Raw genomic sequence first — 21963 nt, forward strand, 5'->3', positions numbered from 1 at the left:
TTGGAGCCACAGTTTCATTTCTGGTTTTCTGGTAGTTAATTGGGGATAAAAGTCTCATGGACTTTCCTGCCCTTGCTGGTTTCAAACCGTCATCCTCAGGTCTCAGCCTCCTTAGCAGCTAGGATTACAGGCATAAGCCACCAATACTTGGCCTGGCCACATTAGCTGAATTTTTGACTTTTAGGTATTAGTTGAAGCGAAGTAGTATCTCACTATGGTTTTGATTTGTGTTTTACTATCTTTTTAATGTGTTTTTAGGACATTTGTATATCTTCTCTGGAAAAAATGTCTATTCAACTTAAGGTTTTAAGTGAGCATTAATAGCTCTTCTAGAATACCTGGTCTGTGTTTGCTCAGTTCTTTTCTGTGTGATAGTGCCATGCACATAAAAGAACTTTAAGAACTGACATCATTTCCTCAAGGAAGTCCTGTTAGTGAATCATGCTTTGTACTTGGAAACTCTGTTATACATTTTCATTGATCTTGCAGTATTCTTTCATAGCACTTAAGCCAACTTTACCAAAGAACTGTACCATTTGGCTGAAATGCTATGAGGATAGGATATCTTGCTTACTTCTTCTGTATGTTAGCTCCTATGTTAGCTCCTATGTATGTTCCTCTCTAGTCAAAGACTCAAATGAATAAATACTTGGTATTCCATAATGGGAAGCACAATCGACTGCATTTATTTCTAACTATGTAATCCATTTATTTCTATTACTGAATGCTCTTAAATCATTCAATCTTCCTGAATCACAGTTAACTCATTATGATGATTCTAAATTTCTTTTTAGCTCTAAAAATCCTGGGTGCAAATTAAAAATAAGTCTTAGGGTATAAAACTCTATGTACTCTATAAAAATAAGTAAATAGAACTCATTTCCAGAAAGATTTATTAAAAGAAAAATAAGAGGAAAACACACAGATAAGTAAGCAAAACAAAACAAAGTCCTCAAGACAACCCGTTTCCCAATATCAAGAGTTCAAATTGATTTTTGATAAATATTTTGCTGAGAGATAATGGAATACAAACTTAAGAAAACAGAAGCTAATATATTCTAATATGATAAGGTCAAATCTTTAAATACCTTACTGAGACTGTGTTGATTGAGAAAAATCACTGGGCTAGAAATACTTCCCAAATAAGTATAAGAATGAAGGAGCTGTCTGACTGATTTCAGAGTATCAATTAGAAAATTTTTTTACCTTTAAATACTTAGATTTTTATTATTAGACTATAACACATGATAGACTCAGAATCACCCAGTGACTCACTTCAACAGATTTTCCACATGGGTGCCAAGTACTGAAAAGGTAGCCATTCAATTGGATATAGTTATCTAGCTGCCCCAAGTGATTCCTCCAAAGAAAAATAATACATATCATTACAAATGCTGTGATATAGTAAATTTGGAAAGCAGAACAAGAGTAAAGTAAAATGAAATATAAAGTGATTCCTGTTAGAGTGGCTATTTTTCTAGTCTTTTACAAATTCTACCTCTCCAGGAAGTCATCTGATTTTTTTCATTAGTGAAAGTATTAATAATCACTTCATAGTTAAAATCTGTGCTCATATTTACAGAGCTATGACTTTGTTGTCCAAACGCATGCACTCATGTGTATGTGTGTGTGTGTGCGCATGCACGTGTGCACGTGTGCCAGTCTTGGGACTTGGACTCAGGGACTGGACACTGTTTTTGAGCTTTTGTGCGTAAGGCTAGTGCTGTACCACTTGAGCCACAGCTCTACTTCTGGCTTTTTATTGGTTAATTAGAGACTAAGAGTTCAAACTCCTGGACTGGCCCGCACACGTGTGGACACACACACACACACACACACACACACACACACACACACACACACACACACACACACACACACACACACACACACACACACACCAAAAAGACCAAAACAAACCAACGTCTCCTCCCCGCCAAAAAGCACAAAGAAACAAAAAACAATTATAAAGGAAGTATTAAAATTTTATAAATTTTTAGTTTATGGCCTGGTGATTTGGCTCACTAGCCTTTAGTTCTACAAAACAAAATAGGTTAGCTTAATATATAATAAACTAAAAAGAAATGAAAATAAACATGAAGAAAGCAAAACAAGGAGGAATTAAATATAAAAACAAAATAAAAATATCAATAGACAAATTTACCACTGAAAGTAAATGTTGTTCTTTGGGCCATTCCAATAAACACAGACATGAATGAAAGGAAGGAGACAACTTAAACAAGGCGAACAATGTTAGAAACATGAAGGTATTGTACTTATAGATTTGTAGAAAAGTTTTTTTCAAAAGTAACTATGTCAAATGAATTTACTATGCAGTAGTTATTATAAATAGTTTGATTACAAACTGAGAAAGTAAATAATGTTTACTGCTGTTTCCAACTGATTTTACAAAGCCTGCCAGTCTTCTTATCATAATTAATTAGTGGATTCTTTTAAATTTTAGTACAGTACTAAGAACTTCAGCATAGGAATTAGTACAGCAGAACAATAAAGAATCTTTTTTTTCAGGTCCTGGGGCTTCAGCTCTTGGTCTGGGCATTGTCCCTGAGTTTGTTGTGCTCAAGGGTAGCACTCTACCATTTGAGCCACAGTGCTACATCTGGATTTTTCTGTGATTAATTAGAGATTAACAACAGCCTGTGGACTCTACCAGGGGTGGCTTTGAATTACAATCCTCAGATCTCAGCCTGCTGAGAGGCTAGGATTACAGGATTACAGGAATGAGCTACCAGTGCCCAGTTTAATAAACAACCTTATTGCAAAAAAAATTAATCTCCATAAATTTAGCCACTGAAGCTGGAATTGGTTGGTCAGTGAAGATTAGCTAACAGTATGAACTTTTCATCAATGGGGCAGAATACAATTGTGTTCAGAATACAATTTCCAAACATCTAGCAATTCTATATTTTGTCCTATCACATTGGGTTGATTAAATATCATCTCTAACTTGAGTTACAGAAGCTACTGAACAAACATGATCAGAAGTAGGGTTGGGGCGGGGGAGGTGGAGAGTGGCTCAAGTGAAAGAACACTTTCTTACCAAGTTTAAGGCCATGAGTTTAATTCTTAGTACTGACACACAGAGAAAATCTTGTAACAACTGATTTTAAAAAGTTACATATTGGCTACTTCTGCTTAAGAGGCAATAAAAAATTATTTTGGCCTTACTGCCATACAGGTGATTGATTGAATTCAAGTGCTTCAAGATTGAAAGCAAGTGCTTTCATTTGGTTTATCTGCTTATGCTGACACTCTATCACTTAATCACACCCCCAGTCCCTTTTTTTCCTGTTTAATTGGAGATAGAGACACAAGGACTTTTTTATTTTTGCCTGGGCTGGCTTCTAACCTTAATAAATTGGATTTCTGCTTCCTGAGGATTAAAATTTAGTAAATCCAAGAAATGGTACTATGTTGACTAAAGAAATAAGTGACCTGATTAATAAAAACAAGTGGATTAAAATATGAATAAAATATGATTTTCTAATAAAAATTGCATAAAACTGCCTTAGATGTACTTACACTATTATCAGAAATCAGTACCTATCTACTGTCAGTATAAGGTCCCAACTGCACCCAAGTTAGCAAAGTTATATGAAAACTGTTTCTATTATGTTTTTCTTGATATGAAATCATACTTTCAATTACAATCAAAAACGAAAATTTAGGTAACCAAATGTATAAATTTGTCAACATTTGGGCAACTATATTAGTGCAATTATTGATACTTATTTAAAAATAACTAGTTTTCAATACTCACTAACAATATAAATATTTATATTATATATATATATATAGATAGATAGATAGATACTAAAAATCATGTCAGAATTTCCAATGCCAATAAGCAATGTAACTTTATACAAAGTAAAAACTTTATAGTAACAGTAACTGGTCCAGTTAGTTTTACTTATGCCAGAGGAAAGACTATGTTTTTTAAATTATTAATAAGTGTTTTTATTGTGAAAATACCATACAGAGGGGTTACAATTACATGAGCAAGGTAATGAGTACATTTAGAGGTAAGACTATTAATCTCATTTTATAGTGGAGGACTTTAGGTGATTTGTTGAAGGTCATACTGATAGTGCTGGACTGCACAATACCACCATTGTTGTCCATATTAGATTGTAATTGGGCCATTTGTTTATTAAAAATCCTTACTCTCAAAAGAACGTTTGGTTGAATGAAAAAAGTCACTTTATCTCAGATTATCTGTTCACTTTTGTTTCACAGAAGTTAAAACAGATAAAGAACAGGTTTCTAGGTGGTGGGATAAGTTCAGGCATCAAACAACTAGATAGGATCTGAGCTCATTATTACGTGTCTCACCTAAGGGATTAGACCATGTTTAGGTATTAGCCAACTACAAATCACCACAATGAAGACATTTCAAAAGTATTTCTCACTTGACTTAATTTCCATACCTTCCAGATGTATTCTTTAGTATGGCAAGAGCATCTGGATAGCCATCCATGTTGTAGTCTCCAATATGAAGTGTAATTGGAATTGGTATCTCAGTTGGTTGTTTTTCTTGTACAAAGGGCACAAAGCCCCAGAGTGTGCCCTTATTGTTGAAATCTTGTAGCACTGGAACCCACTATGGATTGGGAGAAAACAGAGACTTCATGTGTATTTTAGAAAAACATCCAGCACTTGTGAAAGAAATGATTCATCTCGTTAAAGTTAATAAGATAAATACGGTTTTATTCTACTTCAAAATATAGAAGGGTATTGCAAGTTATTTTGATGAATGGGCATATTTTCTTGAAGCCGGGCACCGTGGCTCATGTTGGTAATCCTAGCTACTCAGGAACCTGAGGATCATGGTTCAAAGCCAACCTGGGCAGAAAAGTCCCTGAGACTCTTATCTCCAATAAACCACCAGAAAACTGGAAGTGGTGCTGTGGCTTAAGTGGTACAGTGCTAGTCTTGAGCTGACCAGCTGAGGAACAACACCCAGGCCCAGAGTTCAAGCCCCACAACCGACAAAAAAAAAAAAAAGGCATATTTTCTTGGAATGTATCCCTAGTCATCTTTGTTATAACTGGCACACAGAACAGAAAGGTTTTCATAAAAGCATAAACCCTTAGTAGGAATCAACTAATCTTAATATTCCTTTAGCTGAATCACCCAAGTTAATTTATGTCAAGTGGAAATATATCCTCAGATCAATATTTGAAAGAACTAGAGCAAACTCAATCTTTCTAATACCGATATCCTTTCAGGGAACTAATTTAGAAAGAAAGAACATGATGAGTTTCCCTTTTTCTCCTGTTGTGCTGACTGGTCACCAGCAGCAAGCCAAACAGCTCCTGTGGGTTTCCAAACACCAAGCCTGCCAAGCTCCAATCTCAACTGCCAGGCACTTATGAGACTTGACAAGTATGCTCTGATACCAGAATAGCTAGAAACTAAATTTTTAGTTAATTCCTTTATTTTTATATTGATTATAAGGAGAGAACAGACTGAATGAAAAAGGAATTCCGGAAATCACTTCTCTTTGGATTGCAAAGATTTTCATTCTAATAAATTCATATAAAACTGAACATCTGAAGAGTGGAAATCAAGCTACTAAAATTATATGTGTGTTCACAATTAGTAGGAGTTCAGATCTGGTATATAACTTGAAGATGTCTCAGTAGATGGGTGAACAGCTAACTTGAAATGACAGGGATGCCAGAAATGCCTAGGGATGTAATTTGTTTTACTAATAAGCACTAGGGTTATAAGTTAACTGTATTAATAGTTTCTTGAAAAGAGTTTACCAAATAGGGTATCTCTAACATTCTGTAAGTTTTCCTTTTTCATTGAAAAAGAAAAATGAAAACTTTAAAAAAAGTATAATTTTACTGTTATTATTTTATTTTATTTTATTATTTTTTGTCGGTCGTGGGGCTTGAACTCTGGGCCTGAGTGCTGTCCCTCAGCTCTTCAGCTCAAGGAGAGCGCTCTATCACTTGAGCTACAGCGCCACTTCCGGTTTTCTGGTGGTTTATTGGAGATAGGAGTCTCACGGTCTTGGTCTCTCCTGCCCGGGCTGGCTTTGAACCTCGATCCTCAGATCTCAGCCTCCTGAGTAGCTAGGAAAACAGGCGTGAGCCACCAGCGCCCGGCTATTGTTATTATTAAGGTGTTCTTCAGAGAGACTACCATTTCATTAATCAGGTAATGAGTATATTTCATTTTTGGACAATGTCACCCCTACTTTTGCTTTCCCCCAGTTTCCTCCTCCCATCCCTTCCACAAGTTACAGGATTCATTTTCCACCAAGTGCATACTTAACTATATGCATTTGTTTACCCTTCCTACCTCCCTTTGTATTCCTTTCTTTCCCACAAGGGGAAAAAAAAACCCTAAATGCAAAAACAAATACCACCTCTACCAACAGCAGCCACCACCACAACAAAAAAACCCATGTTTGCATATCCTGGAATTTGTTTTGATAAATAATATTTCAAATGTTCAAAGGGGTATGCCTATGGGTTTTTCCCCTAACACAGTCTGACTGTGTATGAATACCTAGAGTCCTATAGAAGTCATCATATATGTTTTATTAATGTTTATTAATAAGGGTAATTACATTAAAGCAAAAAAAAAAAAGGATTTTTTTCACTTAAAGTGACATCCATAATAGTCACCAAGGAACTGTGATATTTATCCTCCTGGAAGAGAAATGACCATAGACTCTGAAAATATTATAGTCTGCCACTTTAAGACAGGCTACAATCACCAAATTTACTTACATAGAAATCAGTATCAGAGAATTAAAAAAATAGTTTCAGTTAATAAATGTGGGTGAAATAGTTAAATGCTTTTAGAATTTGTACCGTATTAACATTTGTTTTCTTTACTGTTTGAGTATAAAATGTGATGTTTCCCATCCTTAAGAGCTATAAAAGTCAACACCTCAATCTACTATTTATTTCCCCTGAAAGTAAAGCTGATTAATTACACTACACCTATCAAAACCTATCATGCCCATGTTACTTCTTCATTGTGATTCAGATTTTAAATTGTTTCCCCATGAATGATAGGCTAAAAGTCTCTATGAGGAAGTAAAATACATATAGATACTACAAATAAAAGGAAGAACTAGCTCTGAAAACAGGCATGATATTTTTTCATACCTCTTTATTATTGTGCATTTTACCACATCTTAAACATAAAATGTTCATACCTTGCTTAATTACAGGATCCAGAATGGTTTCCTTGTACCAGAAATAACTACAGCAGAATTTTCTGCTTTCACAAATGAGTAAAAATAGATTTAAATGAATTCTATTAATTTAAAAAACAGGAAATCAATAACTTAATTTTGAATTTTCTCTTTTAATTCTTCAGGTGTATTTTTAACCTCTGAGGATTTTCCTCAAATATATAACCTGTTTGTGTTAAAAAGCAAGCAAACATACCTGTTTTGTTTTGGATCTCATTAAATATATGATGCTTTTTTGGCAGTTTATATCTTCACAGCCTGGCAGCAAGTGGTCCATGTGTCCATCTCCATCTGTCAAAAGAAACCTGAAGAATTCATTGATAGCCACAAAACAAGGTGTGGGTGTATAGCAGATTAAAGTTTTATTTGCTTAAAGACTCAATGAATCTGGATAAAGTAGAAATATATAGCTTTTGAAGATTTTAATTTTTTTTGTCAGTTCTGTTGCTTGTCATTCATGGGGCCCTGATCAGGGCCTGGGCACTGTCCTTGAGCTTCTGTGCTCAAGGTTCGTGTTCTACCACTTTGAGCCAAAGCTACACTAATGGTTTTTGGATGGTTACTTGGAGATAAGAGTCTCATGGACTTGTCTTTCCAGGCTAGCTTTGAACCATGATCCTAAAATCTCAGCCTCCTGAGTAGCTAGGATTACAGGCATGAGCCATCAGTCCCTGGTCTCACACATAGTTTTATAATGAATGTGACTCAACTAAAAAAGAAACCATTCTGGTCCTTGCGACTATCTGGATTGTGTCTTGCTTTAAATTGCTAACATTTCTGTGGATCTATATCAAATATTGGAGGGGGATATTATTCCAGGCTCCAGTGTTAAAATAATCAATGTGCATATTTTTGAAGATTGAATACCAGGTCTCAAATGGACAGAAAGAACTACAAATGGACAGTAAATATATAAAGAAATGCTCAACATTCATGGCCATAAAGGAAATGAAAATCAAAACAACATTGAGGTTCCATTATCAATCCACTTAGAATGGTCATCATCAAGAACACAAACAAACAAACAATGACAAATGCTGGCAAGAATGTGGGGAAAGGAACCATTACACACATATGATGGGAATGTAAGATATAGCATAGTACTAAAATTAGAATCCAAAACAGAACTATAGTGCAACAATACCGTTTACAATAATTGAGCTATGGAAACAGTCCATACGCCCTACAACTGATGAATGGACCAAAAATATGTGGTGTATACACACACAGACACACATAAAGAAGAATGAAATTACATCATTTTTAGGGAAATGGATGGGTCTGGAAATAATCATAGTAAGTGAAATAATAATCAAGGTTTGGAATGACAAAGATCATGTTTTCTTTCATAATTGAATACTGAACTTAAAAGACAAAATATAAACATATACAGGATCTCTATCTGTCTGTCTGTCTGTCTGTCTGTCTGTCTATGATCAACCTGATCAAAGTAAGGTATATACATGTGTTAGGAATCACACAAAGCAATGAACAGTTAATCTTTGCTTTAACAAAAATGATATTAGGAGGTAAAACATATCCTGTCTAGAGAGTGAGTGCTAGGGAGAGTAGGTGTGAAGGAAAGCACATATAATCAAAATACTCTATATACATGAAAGTGGAACAAGGAAGCTTTCTGAGAATGGTCTGGGAATGGAGGGAGGAGGGGAAGGTAGAATGATGGAGAAGATGACTGATCAAAATTCACTGTATATATATAAATTGACCTAAAAATATGAATCCCCTTGTAAAACTAATGGAGCCTAATCAACAAAAAGTAAGAATGGTGGCTTCTGTTCACATAATTATCACTGCTGATATAGGAGAAAAAAAGAAGTGTATTAATAGTAACACATTTGACATTCTAAGTGTTAGACAAATTTTATTCATATTTTTAAGAACTTTAAAAAGATATTTTATTTTCTACAAGTAATTGTACAAAGAAGTTGCCATTCAACTAAACAATTTATGATTAAAATGCATCTTGATCAATGTCACTCATTTTCAAGATTTTTTTTGGCGTGGTGGTGGTGGTGGTGGTGGTGGTGGTAGTAGTGGCGGTGTTAGAGCACTGTCCCTAAGCTTTTTTGATCAAAGCTAGCACTCTCCCATTTGCGCCACAGCTCCACTTCTGGCTTTTTTGGTGATTAGTTTTACAGCTTAGGCTGACTTTGAACCATGGTACTCAGATCTTAGCCTCTTGTGTAGCTAGGGATTACAGGCGTGAGCCACACTGGCCCAAAAACTTTTAATAAAGAGTTATAGAGATTTGAGTGCTCTATTTTTAAGAAGCGCCAAAAAATGCTTATCAATACTAAGGCAAAATGGGAATACACATAGCAAATGGCCACTTCCAGATGCAGAGCTGATTTACTATGCTGCTGGAGAGTGTGAACCATCACCGGGAACTGTGAGTACCGGCCAAAGACATCTCCACCAGGGAGAATAGCATCTGACCAGGAACTGCTTCCCCCACCAGAGAAGTGTGCCATTTTTGAAATGAGCAAAGAGGCCTCCAGAGCAACTGGCTAGGAACACTGAATGGAGAAGTGGCACCATATTGGAAAAGGGCAAAGAAATCTAATACCTTTCACCACCCCTCTCTGACTACAGACAAAAGAGCAGTGGTGGGTGCTCCCCTCCCCTGTAGCAGTGATTGACAAGGTCAGAAGGCATAAAAATTCTGTGGCCAGCAGAGCACTTTGGAATTACAAAACCTAAAGTCTCTTAAAACCTCACTGCAAAAAGTCAAGATAGGTGTTAGAAAACATAGTTTATTTCTAGGTCATACTGAGAGTGCCTTTGTATCAGTAAACTCTAAAGATTCCAGTTACACCACATCCCTGCTCACATTCACATACACTGAAGAATCTGAGCTGCCAATAGAGCCATTTCTTATCTGTAAACTAAGAAGCTCCAATCACTGGTACAGCCTAATCTAGGCTGTGAGGAATGCTGTAGACTCCATTTCTGAAGTTCAGAGTGTACTTCTGGAGATTAAAGGTTCTTCACATAAACTGATTAGTGAATTCATCTTATCATTGATTTGAAAATCTACAAACAGGTCTTAAAAACCTAGTTTATTTCCCAGTTGTACTGAGAGTGGAAATCTAGGTACCAGCCACACTTGGATATCACCAAGGCTTAAAAATTCAAGTACAATCCAGCCCCCCCTGCACTTAAGCATGCAAAATTCAAACTACAACCACCAGAGATGCCTCCTCCCTTTGTACTTAGGAGCTCCAAGGCTACAAGGACAGCTGTAGATCTCAGAGAGCTACTAAAGCAGAGACTACAGTATGATCATGTACACCACACTTTTGGACACACAAGATTCCCCCAAAAGAAGGAAAACTCATTTTTTGTGGTCTTTGATTTATAGTCTACAGGATTACTCAGCTTATTTCTTAGTTGTGTGTGCATATTTCCATTTTTGATAGTTCAATTTTATTATTTTTTCTTTGTTTCTCTTTTTTTTTTCTTTTGCCCCTTTTTGTTTGTTTGGTTGTTTGTTTTTGTTTCTGTTGTTTGTTGTTCCTGTTATCTTTTTAGTTTCATTTGGTTTGTCCCGACCCTTACTCACTGAATACAAATATTCTGCACCATAAAACCCTTCTTCAACCAAAAGCGAAGGTGTATTTAAATTTGCAATTGTTTTTGATTATACATTTTGTTCTGTTGTGGCTTTGGATCCTTTTGTTTCCTTTGCACTGGTTCATATTGATTCTTAAAATTGAATTACTTATCAATTACAAATATACCAAATCTGCTTTTTTCCCCACAATATCCTATTCTACCCCCAAATAAAGGTTCATTTAGATAGAGGAATACCTACAACTCATATAGGCTTTTTAAGAGTAGGCATTATTAGTCTTTAGGGAATCTGATGCATTGAATTCCAACTTTATTTTCTTCAGTGGTGCAGACTATAAGGTCTGTCTCCTCTTTTGCAACCATTTACTAGCTTTTTCTTCCTTCATCTAACTCCTCTCTGACATTAGACTTCTCTTACACATAGTTCTCACTGAAAAACTTGCCTGCTGAAAAACCTCAATTTCTTTCAACTGATAGAAGAGTGTCAAATAGTACAGTATCTCACCACAACTAACTGTAATCATACACTTAATGTTCTCAACAAAATCTGATCCTAGATAAGCAAATCCCAACAGAATATCAAACCATTAACTGGCTAATCAACTAGAAATGCAGAGAACAAGCTATTAGGAAGAAGATAGTCACCCCAAAATTAAAACCTAAAGTGCTTCCAAATGGGTAGAATTAAGCACAGAAATGCAAGATAAAAGGCAAGTCAAGGAAGTTCAATTTCAAGAGATGATAACCAAAAAATAGAGCAGTCAATCAAGGACATAGAAGACAGTTTTTGGGATGCTTTAAAAACACTTCTGATAAATATGATTAATGAGAAGACAGAAAGCCTACACAAGGCAATTCATGAATATGATGAGACTAATCCAAGATTAATAGAACTCATGGAGTCTACAAACAGAAGAAAATTAAATGAGATCTAAGAGATGGGAAGGGAATCTGATGAAAAATTAGTAGCCCAGCTAAAGGATATGAGATAGAAGATACAGATAAACAAGCGGAGGACGTAAATTAGTCCTTTAAAGACATAAAAGAAAAAAAAACTTTAAGAGATAGAAGCCATCAAAAATGAACAATTAAAAACAATTAGGAGGAAAAGAAACCTCAAAGTAGAAAGTCTTTACAGCAGGTGATAACACAGATGAAGAGTCTCAGGGATTAAAGACAGAATAGATATAATAAAGAGGAGAAAATTATCGGAACAAATCCAAGAAACAAGCAAGAAGTTTGCAAGAATTTCAGGTTTCAATTCTGACCTAATTTGAGACTGATCTATTATAGAAGGCAAAGAGCAAGCAACTGAATAGACAGGGCACATATTTAATAGAATTGTAGCAGAGAATTTCCAGAAAATCCAAAAAGCTAGCCCCATTAAGATACAAGTATCCTTTAGAACACCAAACAGACCAGACCAGAAAAGAAAATTCAACCACCACACTGTAATCCATACAGGATTAACAGAGACCAAGGAAAGGACCCTTAATGCTGTCAGAGAGAAAAGATTATTTATAAAGGTAAACCAGCCAGAACCTTAAAGGCAAACAACTACCCACCAAGAATACTACACTCAGGAAAGCTGTCCTTCATAATCATAGGACAAATAAAAGCATTCCATAATAAAAAAAAAAAAGGAGACAATTTATCTCCACCAAACTGTAAGGTCCACACAGAGACACCTCCCTACCTCTAGGCTAAGTTTGTGCCCAGTATCTGTTACCTAGATAACTAGCACAACTGGAAGCAGTTACCTTCCCATCCTGTTTGGTCACATGTCTCCCATCTGACCTTAGGAGGATCCCAGACCCCGAGTTTAAATCCAGATCCAGTGTGGACACACCTTTCCCCCACTCCGCCACACCTCTTTCTGTCCCTGGCCTAGATAAGTCCTCGCCCAGGGGTGGGTTGCCCCTTTGCCCCTTCCCTTTCAGCCATGCCTCTCCACCATGCACCACAGGGACAGCAGTTCTGTAAATAATCTTCTCTTTTCCTGCCTGAATAGTGCGTAGTGTTCTCTTCATCGCTACCTAATGAAACCTACCTATTTAATATACCTTACAAAAACCAGCACTACATAAGATATTTAGAAACATCCTATATATAGAAAATCAACACAAACAATATTGGTAGAGAAAATGCTACTTACAAGAGAACCAGGTAATATAGGAATGAATGATGAGACACAGTCCCTATGAGGGTGGATAACATGGTAGGATTACTAAACACTTCTCAGTCCTACCTCTCAATATCAATATTACACTTAACATTCCAAGTAAAAGACATGGATTGACAAGTTGGATCAAAAAGAAGACCTATCCACTTGCTGTCTGTGAGAGACATATTTGTTAACAAAAACAAACATTCTGAAAGTGAAAGGCTGGAATAAAATCTTTCAAGCAAATGGCCCCTATAAACAGGCTTGAGTAGGAATACTAATATCAGATAAAATAGACTTCAAATTAAAATTGGTGAGAAGAGACAAATAATGACATTACATAGTAATAAAAGGAACTCCAATACAGGAGAATATTAACAATTCTAAATATATGTGCACCAAATATTGGAGCACCCACCTTCATCAAACAAATACAACTTAACCTAAAAACACATTGATTGTTGGTCATTTCAACACATCATTGTCGCCTCTAAGAGATCATTCCAGCAAAAACTCAACGGAGAAACCTCAGACCTAAATAACTGCATTAGCCAACTAGACCTAACAGACATCTACAGAATATTTCATCCAGTAGCATCAGAATATACATTTTCCTCAGCAGTTCATGGAAGATTTTCAAAACAGATCACAAAGCAAATCTGTGCAAATTCAAAATAATTATTCCTTTTCCTGTCAGAGTACAACCGAATAAAATTAGAATTCAACATCAAAAGCTATCCCAGAATATTCTCTAACTCATGGAGACTGAATAACACATTGTTGAATGATCAGTCACTCAAGAGGGTAGATGGGAAAGTCAAAGGTTTATGGAATTTAATAAAAATGAACACACAAAATATCAGCTCTTCTGGGATAAAGGCAGCATCCAGAGGAAAATTTATAGCACTGAAGAAATCTCAAATCAACACCTTAAACTCCCTGAAAAATAGAAACAAGCCAAATCCCAAACCAGTAGCTGCAGACAAATAATAAAAAAATTAACAAATTGAAAACTAAAATTCATACAAAGAATAAAAAAAAGATTTGGTTGCTTGCAAAAATTAATAAAATTGAGAGACTTAGCAAATCTCACTAAAAAAACAACACACTCAAATAAAATTAGGAATGAAAATGGGAACATCACAACAGACACAAGCAAATTCAGAATATTATAAGGGAATAATATGGAGAATATGAAATAAATGGAAGCATTCTTAGACAACACTGATATACTAAAAAAAGCACGAGGGCTGGGAAGGTGGCTCAGTGGTAAGCACTTGCCTTGCATGCATGAGGCCCTGGGTTGAATTCCTAAGCACCATATAAGCTGAAAAATAAAAGCTGGAAGTGGCGCTGTGGCTCAAGTGGTAGAGTGCTAGCCTTGAGCTGAAGAGCTGAGGGACAGCGCCCAGGCCCAGAGTTCAGGCCCCACAACCGGAACCCCCCCCCCAAAAAAAAACACGAAGCACGAAGATTTGAACCAATTATATAGTAATGAAAATGAAATAGCAAGAGACTCTCACCCAATATCAGCCTAGGACCCAATGGATTTACAGTGGAATTCTATAAGCCTTTCAAAGGACAACTCACACCAATACTCCTTAAAATCTTCAATGAAATAGAAAGTGAAATATTATAACCAAAAGCTTTATATGAAGCAATCATAACACTCATCCCCAAACCAGATACGGAGTCATGAAAGCAAAAGAACTAAAGACCCATCTATTTTATAAAAATAAATGAGAAACTTCTCAATAAAATTCTGGCCAACCGAATTGAACAACTAACAAAAAAAATCATATGTTAGGTCACAAAGCAAATCTGTGCAAATTCAAAATAATTATTCCTTTTCCTGTCAGAGTACAACCGAATAAAATTAGATTCAACATCAAAAGCTATCCCAGAATATTCTCTAACTCATGGAGACTGAATAACACATTGTTGAATGATCAGTCACTCAAGAGGGTAGATGGGAAAGTCAAAGGTTTATGGAATTTAATAAAAATGAACACACAAAATATCAGCTCTTCTGGGATAAAGGCAGCATCCAGAGGAAAATTTATAGCACTGAAGAAATCTCAAATCAACACCTTAAACTCCCTGAAAAATAGAAACAAGCCAAATCCCAAACCAGTAGCTGCAGACAAATAATAAAAAAATTAACAAATTGAAAACTAAAATTCATACAAAGAATAAAAAAAAGATTTGGTTGCTTGCAAAAATTAATAAAATTGAGAGACTTAGCAAATCTCACTAAAAAAACAACACACTCAAATAAAATTAGGAATGAAAATGGGAACATCACAACAGACACAAGCAAATTCAGAATATTATAAGGGAATAATATGGAGAATATGAAATAAATGGAAGCATTCTTAGACAACACTGATATACTAAAAAAAGCACGAGGGCTGGGAAGGTGGCTCAGTGGTAAGCACTTGCCTTGCATGCATGAGGCCCTGGGTTGAATTCCTAAGCACCATATAAGCTGAAAAATAAAAGCTGGAAGTGGCGCTGTGGCTCAAGTGGTAGAGTGCTAGCCTTGAGCTGAAGAGCTGAGGGACAGCGCCCAGGCCCAGAGTTCAGGCCCCACAACCGGAACCCCCCCCCCAAAAAAAAAACACGAAGCACGAAGATTTGAACCAATTATATAGTAATGAAAATGAAATAGCAAGAGACTCTCACCCAATATCAGCCTAGGACCCAATGGATTTACAGTGGAATTCTATAAGCCTTTCAAAGGACAACTCACACCAATACTCCTTAAAATCTTCAATGAAATAGAAAGTGAAATATTATAACCAAAAGCTTTATATGAAGCAATCATAACACTCATCCCCAAACCAGATACGGAGTCATGAAAGCAAAAGAACTAAAGACCCATCTATTTTATAAAAATAAATGAGAAACTTCTCAATAAAATTCTGGCCAACCGAATTGAACAACTAACAAAAAAAATCATACATTATGATTAAATAGGATTAATTCCTGGGATGCAAAGCTAGTTCAATATAGGTAAGTCAATAAATGTAACAGAAATAATCTTATAAATGTGTTAGAAACAATTGCATGAAAGAAAAATAACATTTGAATACATATCTTAGGGTTCATTTTCCTAACATCACCTTATCTGACCTTTTCTGCTTGACTCAGACATATACTAGATATTGCAAACAAGGGAAACCATGGGACCTATGTTTCTTTGGGCCTGGATTACTTCACTTAATATAATTTTTTCCAAGCCTTTCCATTTCCTAACAAATGGTGCAATGTCATTCTTTCTGATGGAGGCACAGAATTCCTTGTGTATATATACCACATTTTCTTGATCCATTCATCTACTGAGGGGTGTCTGGGTTGGTTCCATATCTTAGCTATAGTAAATAGTGCTGCAATGTCCCTCCCCCACAGTATAACCCCTGCTTTCACTGTATTTGATGTCAATATAATTTGTGGAGGGGAAGGGGAAAAACAAATCATTTAAATAGGGATACAGGTGGACCCATTGCAACAATGAGATGTACAAGTCGTTATGTCGAAAAATGAACTTTACAACTTTGGTTTGGGGGGAGGGGGGTAAGTGGGGAGGATTGGGTAGGGGGGGGGGGGGGGAGGATGGGAAGGGATGGGAAAGGGAAACAAAGGAGGAGGCTACAATGCTTGATATCAAATGTACTCATTATCTTGCTCATGTAATTGTAACCCCTCTGTACAGTATTTTCACAATAAAAAATTAAAATAAAAAAATGTAACAGAAGCAAGGAGAAGAATCACATGATTATCTCAATAGATGCATAAAATGCATTTGATGATTCAACAACCCTTAATGATAAAAGCTCTGGATAAGATAGAATTTAAGGAACATCCTTCAATATAATAAAGACCTAAGGCGGGCTAGCATATTTAATGGTGAAAAGTTAAAACCATTTCCTCAAAAATCAGGAATGAAGAAGGATGTCCTGGAATTCCTAGCAAGAGCAACAAGTTAAGCGAAAAGCATACAGTGGATCCAAACAGGGAAAAACAAAGTAAAATTATCATCCTTCCTAGTAGATGACATGATCCTGTAATTGAAGAACCCTAAAGATTCCTCCCCCATGTTACTTGAGCTGATCCTGAACTTTGGCAAAGTAGGAGGATATAAAATTAACCCACAAAAATCAGTAGCTTTTCTGTATGCCAATGATGAGAAGAGTAAGACTGAAATCAGGAAAGCCACTCCACTTGGAATATCCTCAAAAAAAATTAAACACCTAAAGATGTGAAGGACCTCTATTATGGAAAATGGAAAAGTCTTCCATGTTCCTGTATTGGATGGATTAACACTGTGAAAATGGCAATACTGCCCAAGTGTATATCAATGTAAAACTCATCAAAATCCAACAATATTCCTCAATGAAATAAAAAAAGTAATCTAAAAATTCATATTGAATAATGAAGGACCTCAACTAGCAAAAGCAGTTCTTAGAAGGAAGAACAGTTTTGGAGGAATATAAATAACAAACTAGAATCTCCATTACAAAGCCATAGTAATAAAAACAGCGTTACTTGCACAAGAATAGACCTGAGGATCAATGGAACAGAATAGAAGACCTAGAAATGAAGCCACAAACGTATAGCTACCCAGTATTTGATAAGGGAGCCAAAAACACACGTTGCAAGACAGCCTCTTCAATGAATGGTGCTGGCAAAACTGGCTGTATACATGCAGATAACTGAAGCTAGATCAATTCTAAATGGATCAAACACCTCAATGTAAGATCAGTTACCCTGAAAATATTATAGAAAGGGATCTGGGAATCACTAGGGCTCTTAGGCACAGGTTGAAACTTCGTAAGTAAAGATTCAGAATCACCACAAATCAAAGACTAGATTAATGGGATTGCATCATATCACAGTTTCTGCATGACATAGCTAACAAGATAAATAGAAAGCCCACTGAATTGGAGATTTTTGACAGTTATGCATCAGACAAGGGCTTCATATCTAAAATATACTTAGAGCTCAAACATTGAACCCCAAAAGTAAATGGTCAAAGAACCAACAACCCAACTAATAAATGGGATAAACACTGAAAGAGAGACTTTCTACAAGTCATAATGGTCAATAGACACATGAAGAAATGTTCAATATCTCTGGACATAAAAGAAATGAAATTCAAAATAACACTGATATTTCATCTCACCTCAGTTTCCAGAAAAGGAACAAAAATAAATGCTGAATGGAGAACTTCATTACACTGTGAGTGAGAATATTCAACCACTCTGGAAAGCAGCATGGATATTCCTCAAAAGACAAAATACAGAGATTCCCTAAGACCCAGCCACTCCACTCAGGAGAACTTATCCAATGCCACGCCTACTCCAGTGGAGTCTGCTTAGCATGGGAAACCAGCTTTCAGACCTGAGAATGAGGCTTCAAAGAGACCTATCTCTGAGAATGGGACTTCACCAAAGTCTACCTCAGAGAATGGGGCTTCACAGAGACCTATCTCTGAGAATGGGACTTCACCGATGTCTACCTCAGAGAATGGGGCTTCAAAGAGGCCTACCTCCTGGAAAGGCTGGCAAGCCCCTGGGAAAGATGTGTTTCTGTTCTTGCTTTTCTTTTCCTCCCTGTACAAGAGTGCCTATTAATCTTTTACTGTTTCTGCTGCTCATTGTGCTTACTCATGCTCAACGTTCCCTTATTCAAAGCTCTTTCTTAAGAGTGTTGACGACTCCAAAATCTGATGAGTGTCTTAAAAATATGACTAACTCACCAGAGTTAAGTGCTACCCTGGGAGCCCCTCTTATGGAGCTAGTAGACAAGTCATAAGTAAATATAAAAGTATTGGGGGTTTCACGATGTCACTTCAGCAGAAAGAATTGCTTGTAAGAGATTTACAAGAAGCTGTAGGCTCGGCCAGAACAGAAAGAATGTATGGCAATTGCTGAGATAACTACTTAGGAGAAAGAACTTCCTGTTACTCTCTTTCATTTACTAAGAGACTTGTTAGATCTAGGCTTCCTTGGTGCTTACTATTAAAGAAAGAACAGGAAAGATCTTATGGGACAGTTAAGGCCTCTATAAAAAGGTAATGGTTAGTTGGTGACAAACATCGAAACCCATTGTATTTCTTAGAGATAAGCCGGAAACAAGTGCCTACCAGGTGACCAGCTGGTGACCACCCAAGAATGAAGCCCTGCAGCAAGATTGTGTAACCTTTTGCCCTTTCTTATGGAGACTTTAGTTATAAAAGTTTGTTATCCTCTGCATTAAATCGCACTCAGCATCCACTCCTCTTGTGTGTGAGTTGTCTGTTTGCTATCTCCCCACCTATTCCAGTTCCTCCACTAGGTGTCCTCCGTCATCCCGACAGAGCAGGTCCGCGGCAATCCAATAGAACACAAACAAGGAAAGACTAAAGCTACCAGCACAATCATGTTAACTGCAGTATTATTTATCATATCCAAGCTATGGAATCAGTCCAGATACCCCTCAGTGGACAAATGGATCAACAAAATGTGATGTATATACACAATGGAATTCTATGCTTCCATGGGAAAGAACTATATTGTATTATTTGTCTGGAAAGGGAAAGATTTGGAAAAATAATATTAAGCGAGGTAATCAAGACCAAGTCCCCCCCAAACCACAGATTGCATGGTTTCTCTCATTTGTGGTAGATAGAATGTGCCTATAAGTCTACAAGTAAAACACTGGATGGTAGACCAAAAAACAAAAACAAATACTGGGATTTGATAAATTACATAGGTCTTTAAACACACACACACACTCACACACACACACAGTGAGACCAAAGGAGAATATTCTTAGGAAAGGAACACAAAGTTTCAATTGCTATGTATATATAAAATCATATAAAATATTTCTGGAAATGAACTCCAGGAAATGGAAACATGAGATTTTTTTTTCCACCTCTGTTGTTGTTTCTATTTTATTTACCCTTTGTCTTGTTTGTTAGTTTATCTGTCTTTGGGAGATAAGGGCAATAGGTGAGACAAAGGGTTAACAAATACTGCACTAGACACCATGTTGAAAATGAGGTATATAATTTGTGGGTAAAAACAGGAGGGAATAACTAGGAAAGAGTGATCAAAGGGGTAATACTGTTAAAAAGAAATGTAGTCATTTGACTTCATTCAGCTTTACAAAATTACAACTCTCTCTCCCTCTTTCTCCCTCCCTCTCCCTCCTCTCTCTCTATGTGTATGTGTGTGTATATATATATATATATATATATATATATGTATATAAAATGTGTAAAGGCAAGTGAACATATTTTAGACTTTATTTACAATTGGCTAGCTTTTACTCAGCTGCATTGTATTCAGCTAACATCTCCAGAGGAGTGACTAGTGAGGCATGGAATCCAGCTATTCTTGAGCTCCTTATCTATGTTTCCTACTGTCTGGTGAGGGTTACAGATCTGATTACCTATAGCTAAGTCTCTATGTGAGCATGTACTATGAAGTATTCAGTTAATGCTAACATTTTGGGCCTTATACAGTTCTGTTACTCATTGATTTACTTTCTATGGCTTATTCTGTTATTTCACTGTGACAAAGGTAGTGTTTATACATGGAAGGAAATAAAAGGATTACTAAGAATAGTTATATCCTTACTTATACAAGTTCAGAAGGCAAAGCTATAGTTTTCAATAATGTATTCAAAATGAATGAAATTTAGAATGAGTGGAATGAAAATCTAGTCAATAGAAACCAACATGAATAAGAAAAGCACATTAAAAATTTTTAAATTTTAATTTTAAGACTATTCAAGACGTATTCGGTTTTACAAAGATCTTCCTCTATGAGTTGTTCTCAGAAAAAAGAGTATTAAATGATAAAAAGTGACTAGTTCAGCAACAATCATTCCAATACTTTCTGTCAAGACAACTGTATTTGGTGAACAGCAAAAACATTCTATACATAGCTTTTATTTACCCACAGAGATTATTAGAAAGATACTGACTCAAAGGTTGAGATTTAGCAAAATGATTGCTTTGCCTTTTCAACAAAGAAAGAATCTTAAGCAAAACTGTTTTATATTTATTTCAAGAGTGTATTTGGTGGAAGAATAGGTGAATGTTAGGTAAGTCTCATGCCATTGCTTTAATTTATGCTAGATTATAATTAGCTTTACTCAACATTGATTGTCAACACCCTGAAGAACTTAAAAAAAGATTTTAGTAGTAGTATAACACTTAGAGAATGATTGGCAAGGAGGTTGTACCAAAAATGGAATTATGAAATATTCTCATTTTTGCTAATGTAATCTGTGCATATTGTATTCTGTGTTTTTAATTTTTTATTTTCCTTGAAAATGATGGTGTTGGCCTTTCAACTGCCAATTTTCAGTCTTGATTCCACATGAAATACTTTTTCAGGATTGGAGGTCTAACTCAAGTGGTAGACTGCCAGCTTAGCAAATATAAGGCACTGAGTTCAAATTTCAGTACTAGGGGAAAAACAAAGAAAGAAAACTACTCTTGTTTTCACTGCATTTGCTTTCATGGCTTCTAAGTTTAGCCTGTAATCGATATAGTCCTTTCCATCCCACCTATGGCCTTCTCTTCCAACCTAATATTTTTCTACTACTTTGTCTCATACCAGTTACTGAGTAACTAAAGAAAAACTCTTCATCTTGGAATATTTACCACTATCCATAAAAATATAAGTTGGTTACTTCATGGAGTCACTGTAAAGATGCAATGTGGAACAAATATGTTGGAGAAACTGAAGAGTAGTAAATAAGCAGAAAGGAATACATCATTCTTACCCATCATCACTCAGTGGAGATTCTGTGCTTTTCTAAAAAAAGATGTAAGTGTGATTCAAGTGGAAGTAAAAAGGAATAGATTTTTGATAATATCTTAAATTTTACTAAGTATACTTCCAGGTTTGTACTAATGAGTCAAATGTAATTTTCTATGTGAATTCAGAAGGCTGAGATCAGAGGA

General features: G+C 36.0%; 1 protein-coding gene across 1 annotated transcript in view; it reads right to left on the reverse strand.

Moving 5' to 3' along the window:
- Window positions 1–21963, reverse strand: part of Itfg1 (integrin alpha FG-GAP repeat containing 1) — a 220033-nt gene that overhangs the window by 80948 nt on the left and 117122 nt on the right. The window contains exons 9-10 of the mRNA XM_013036077.1: window positions 7437–7531; window positions 4449–4621 (exon numbers count right to left, since the gene is read on the reverse strand). Coding sequence (XP_012891531.1) covers window positions 4449–4621; window positions 7437–7531 — 268 coding nt within the window. The remainder of the gene's footprint in view (window positions 1–4448; window positions 4622–7436; window positions 7532–21963) is intronic.

This window comes from Dipodomys ordii, unplaced genomic scaffold (genome assembly GCF_000151885.1).
Source record: "Dipodomys ordii isolate 6190 unplaced genomic scaffold, Dord_2.0 Scaffold247, whole genome shotgun sequence".
NCBI classification, from domain to species: domain Eukaryota; kingdom Metazoa; phylum Chordata; class Mammalia; order Rodentia; family Heteromyidae; genus Dipodomys; species Dipodomys ordii.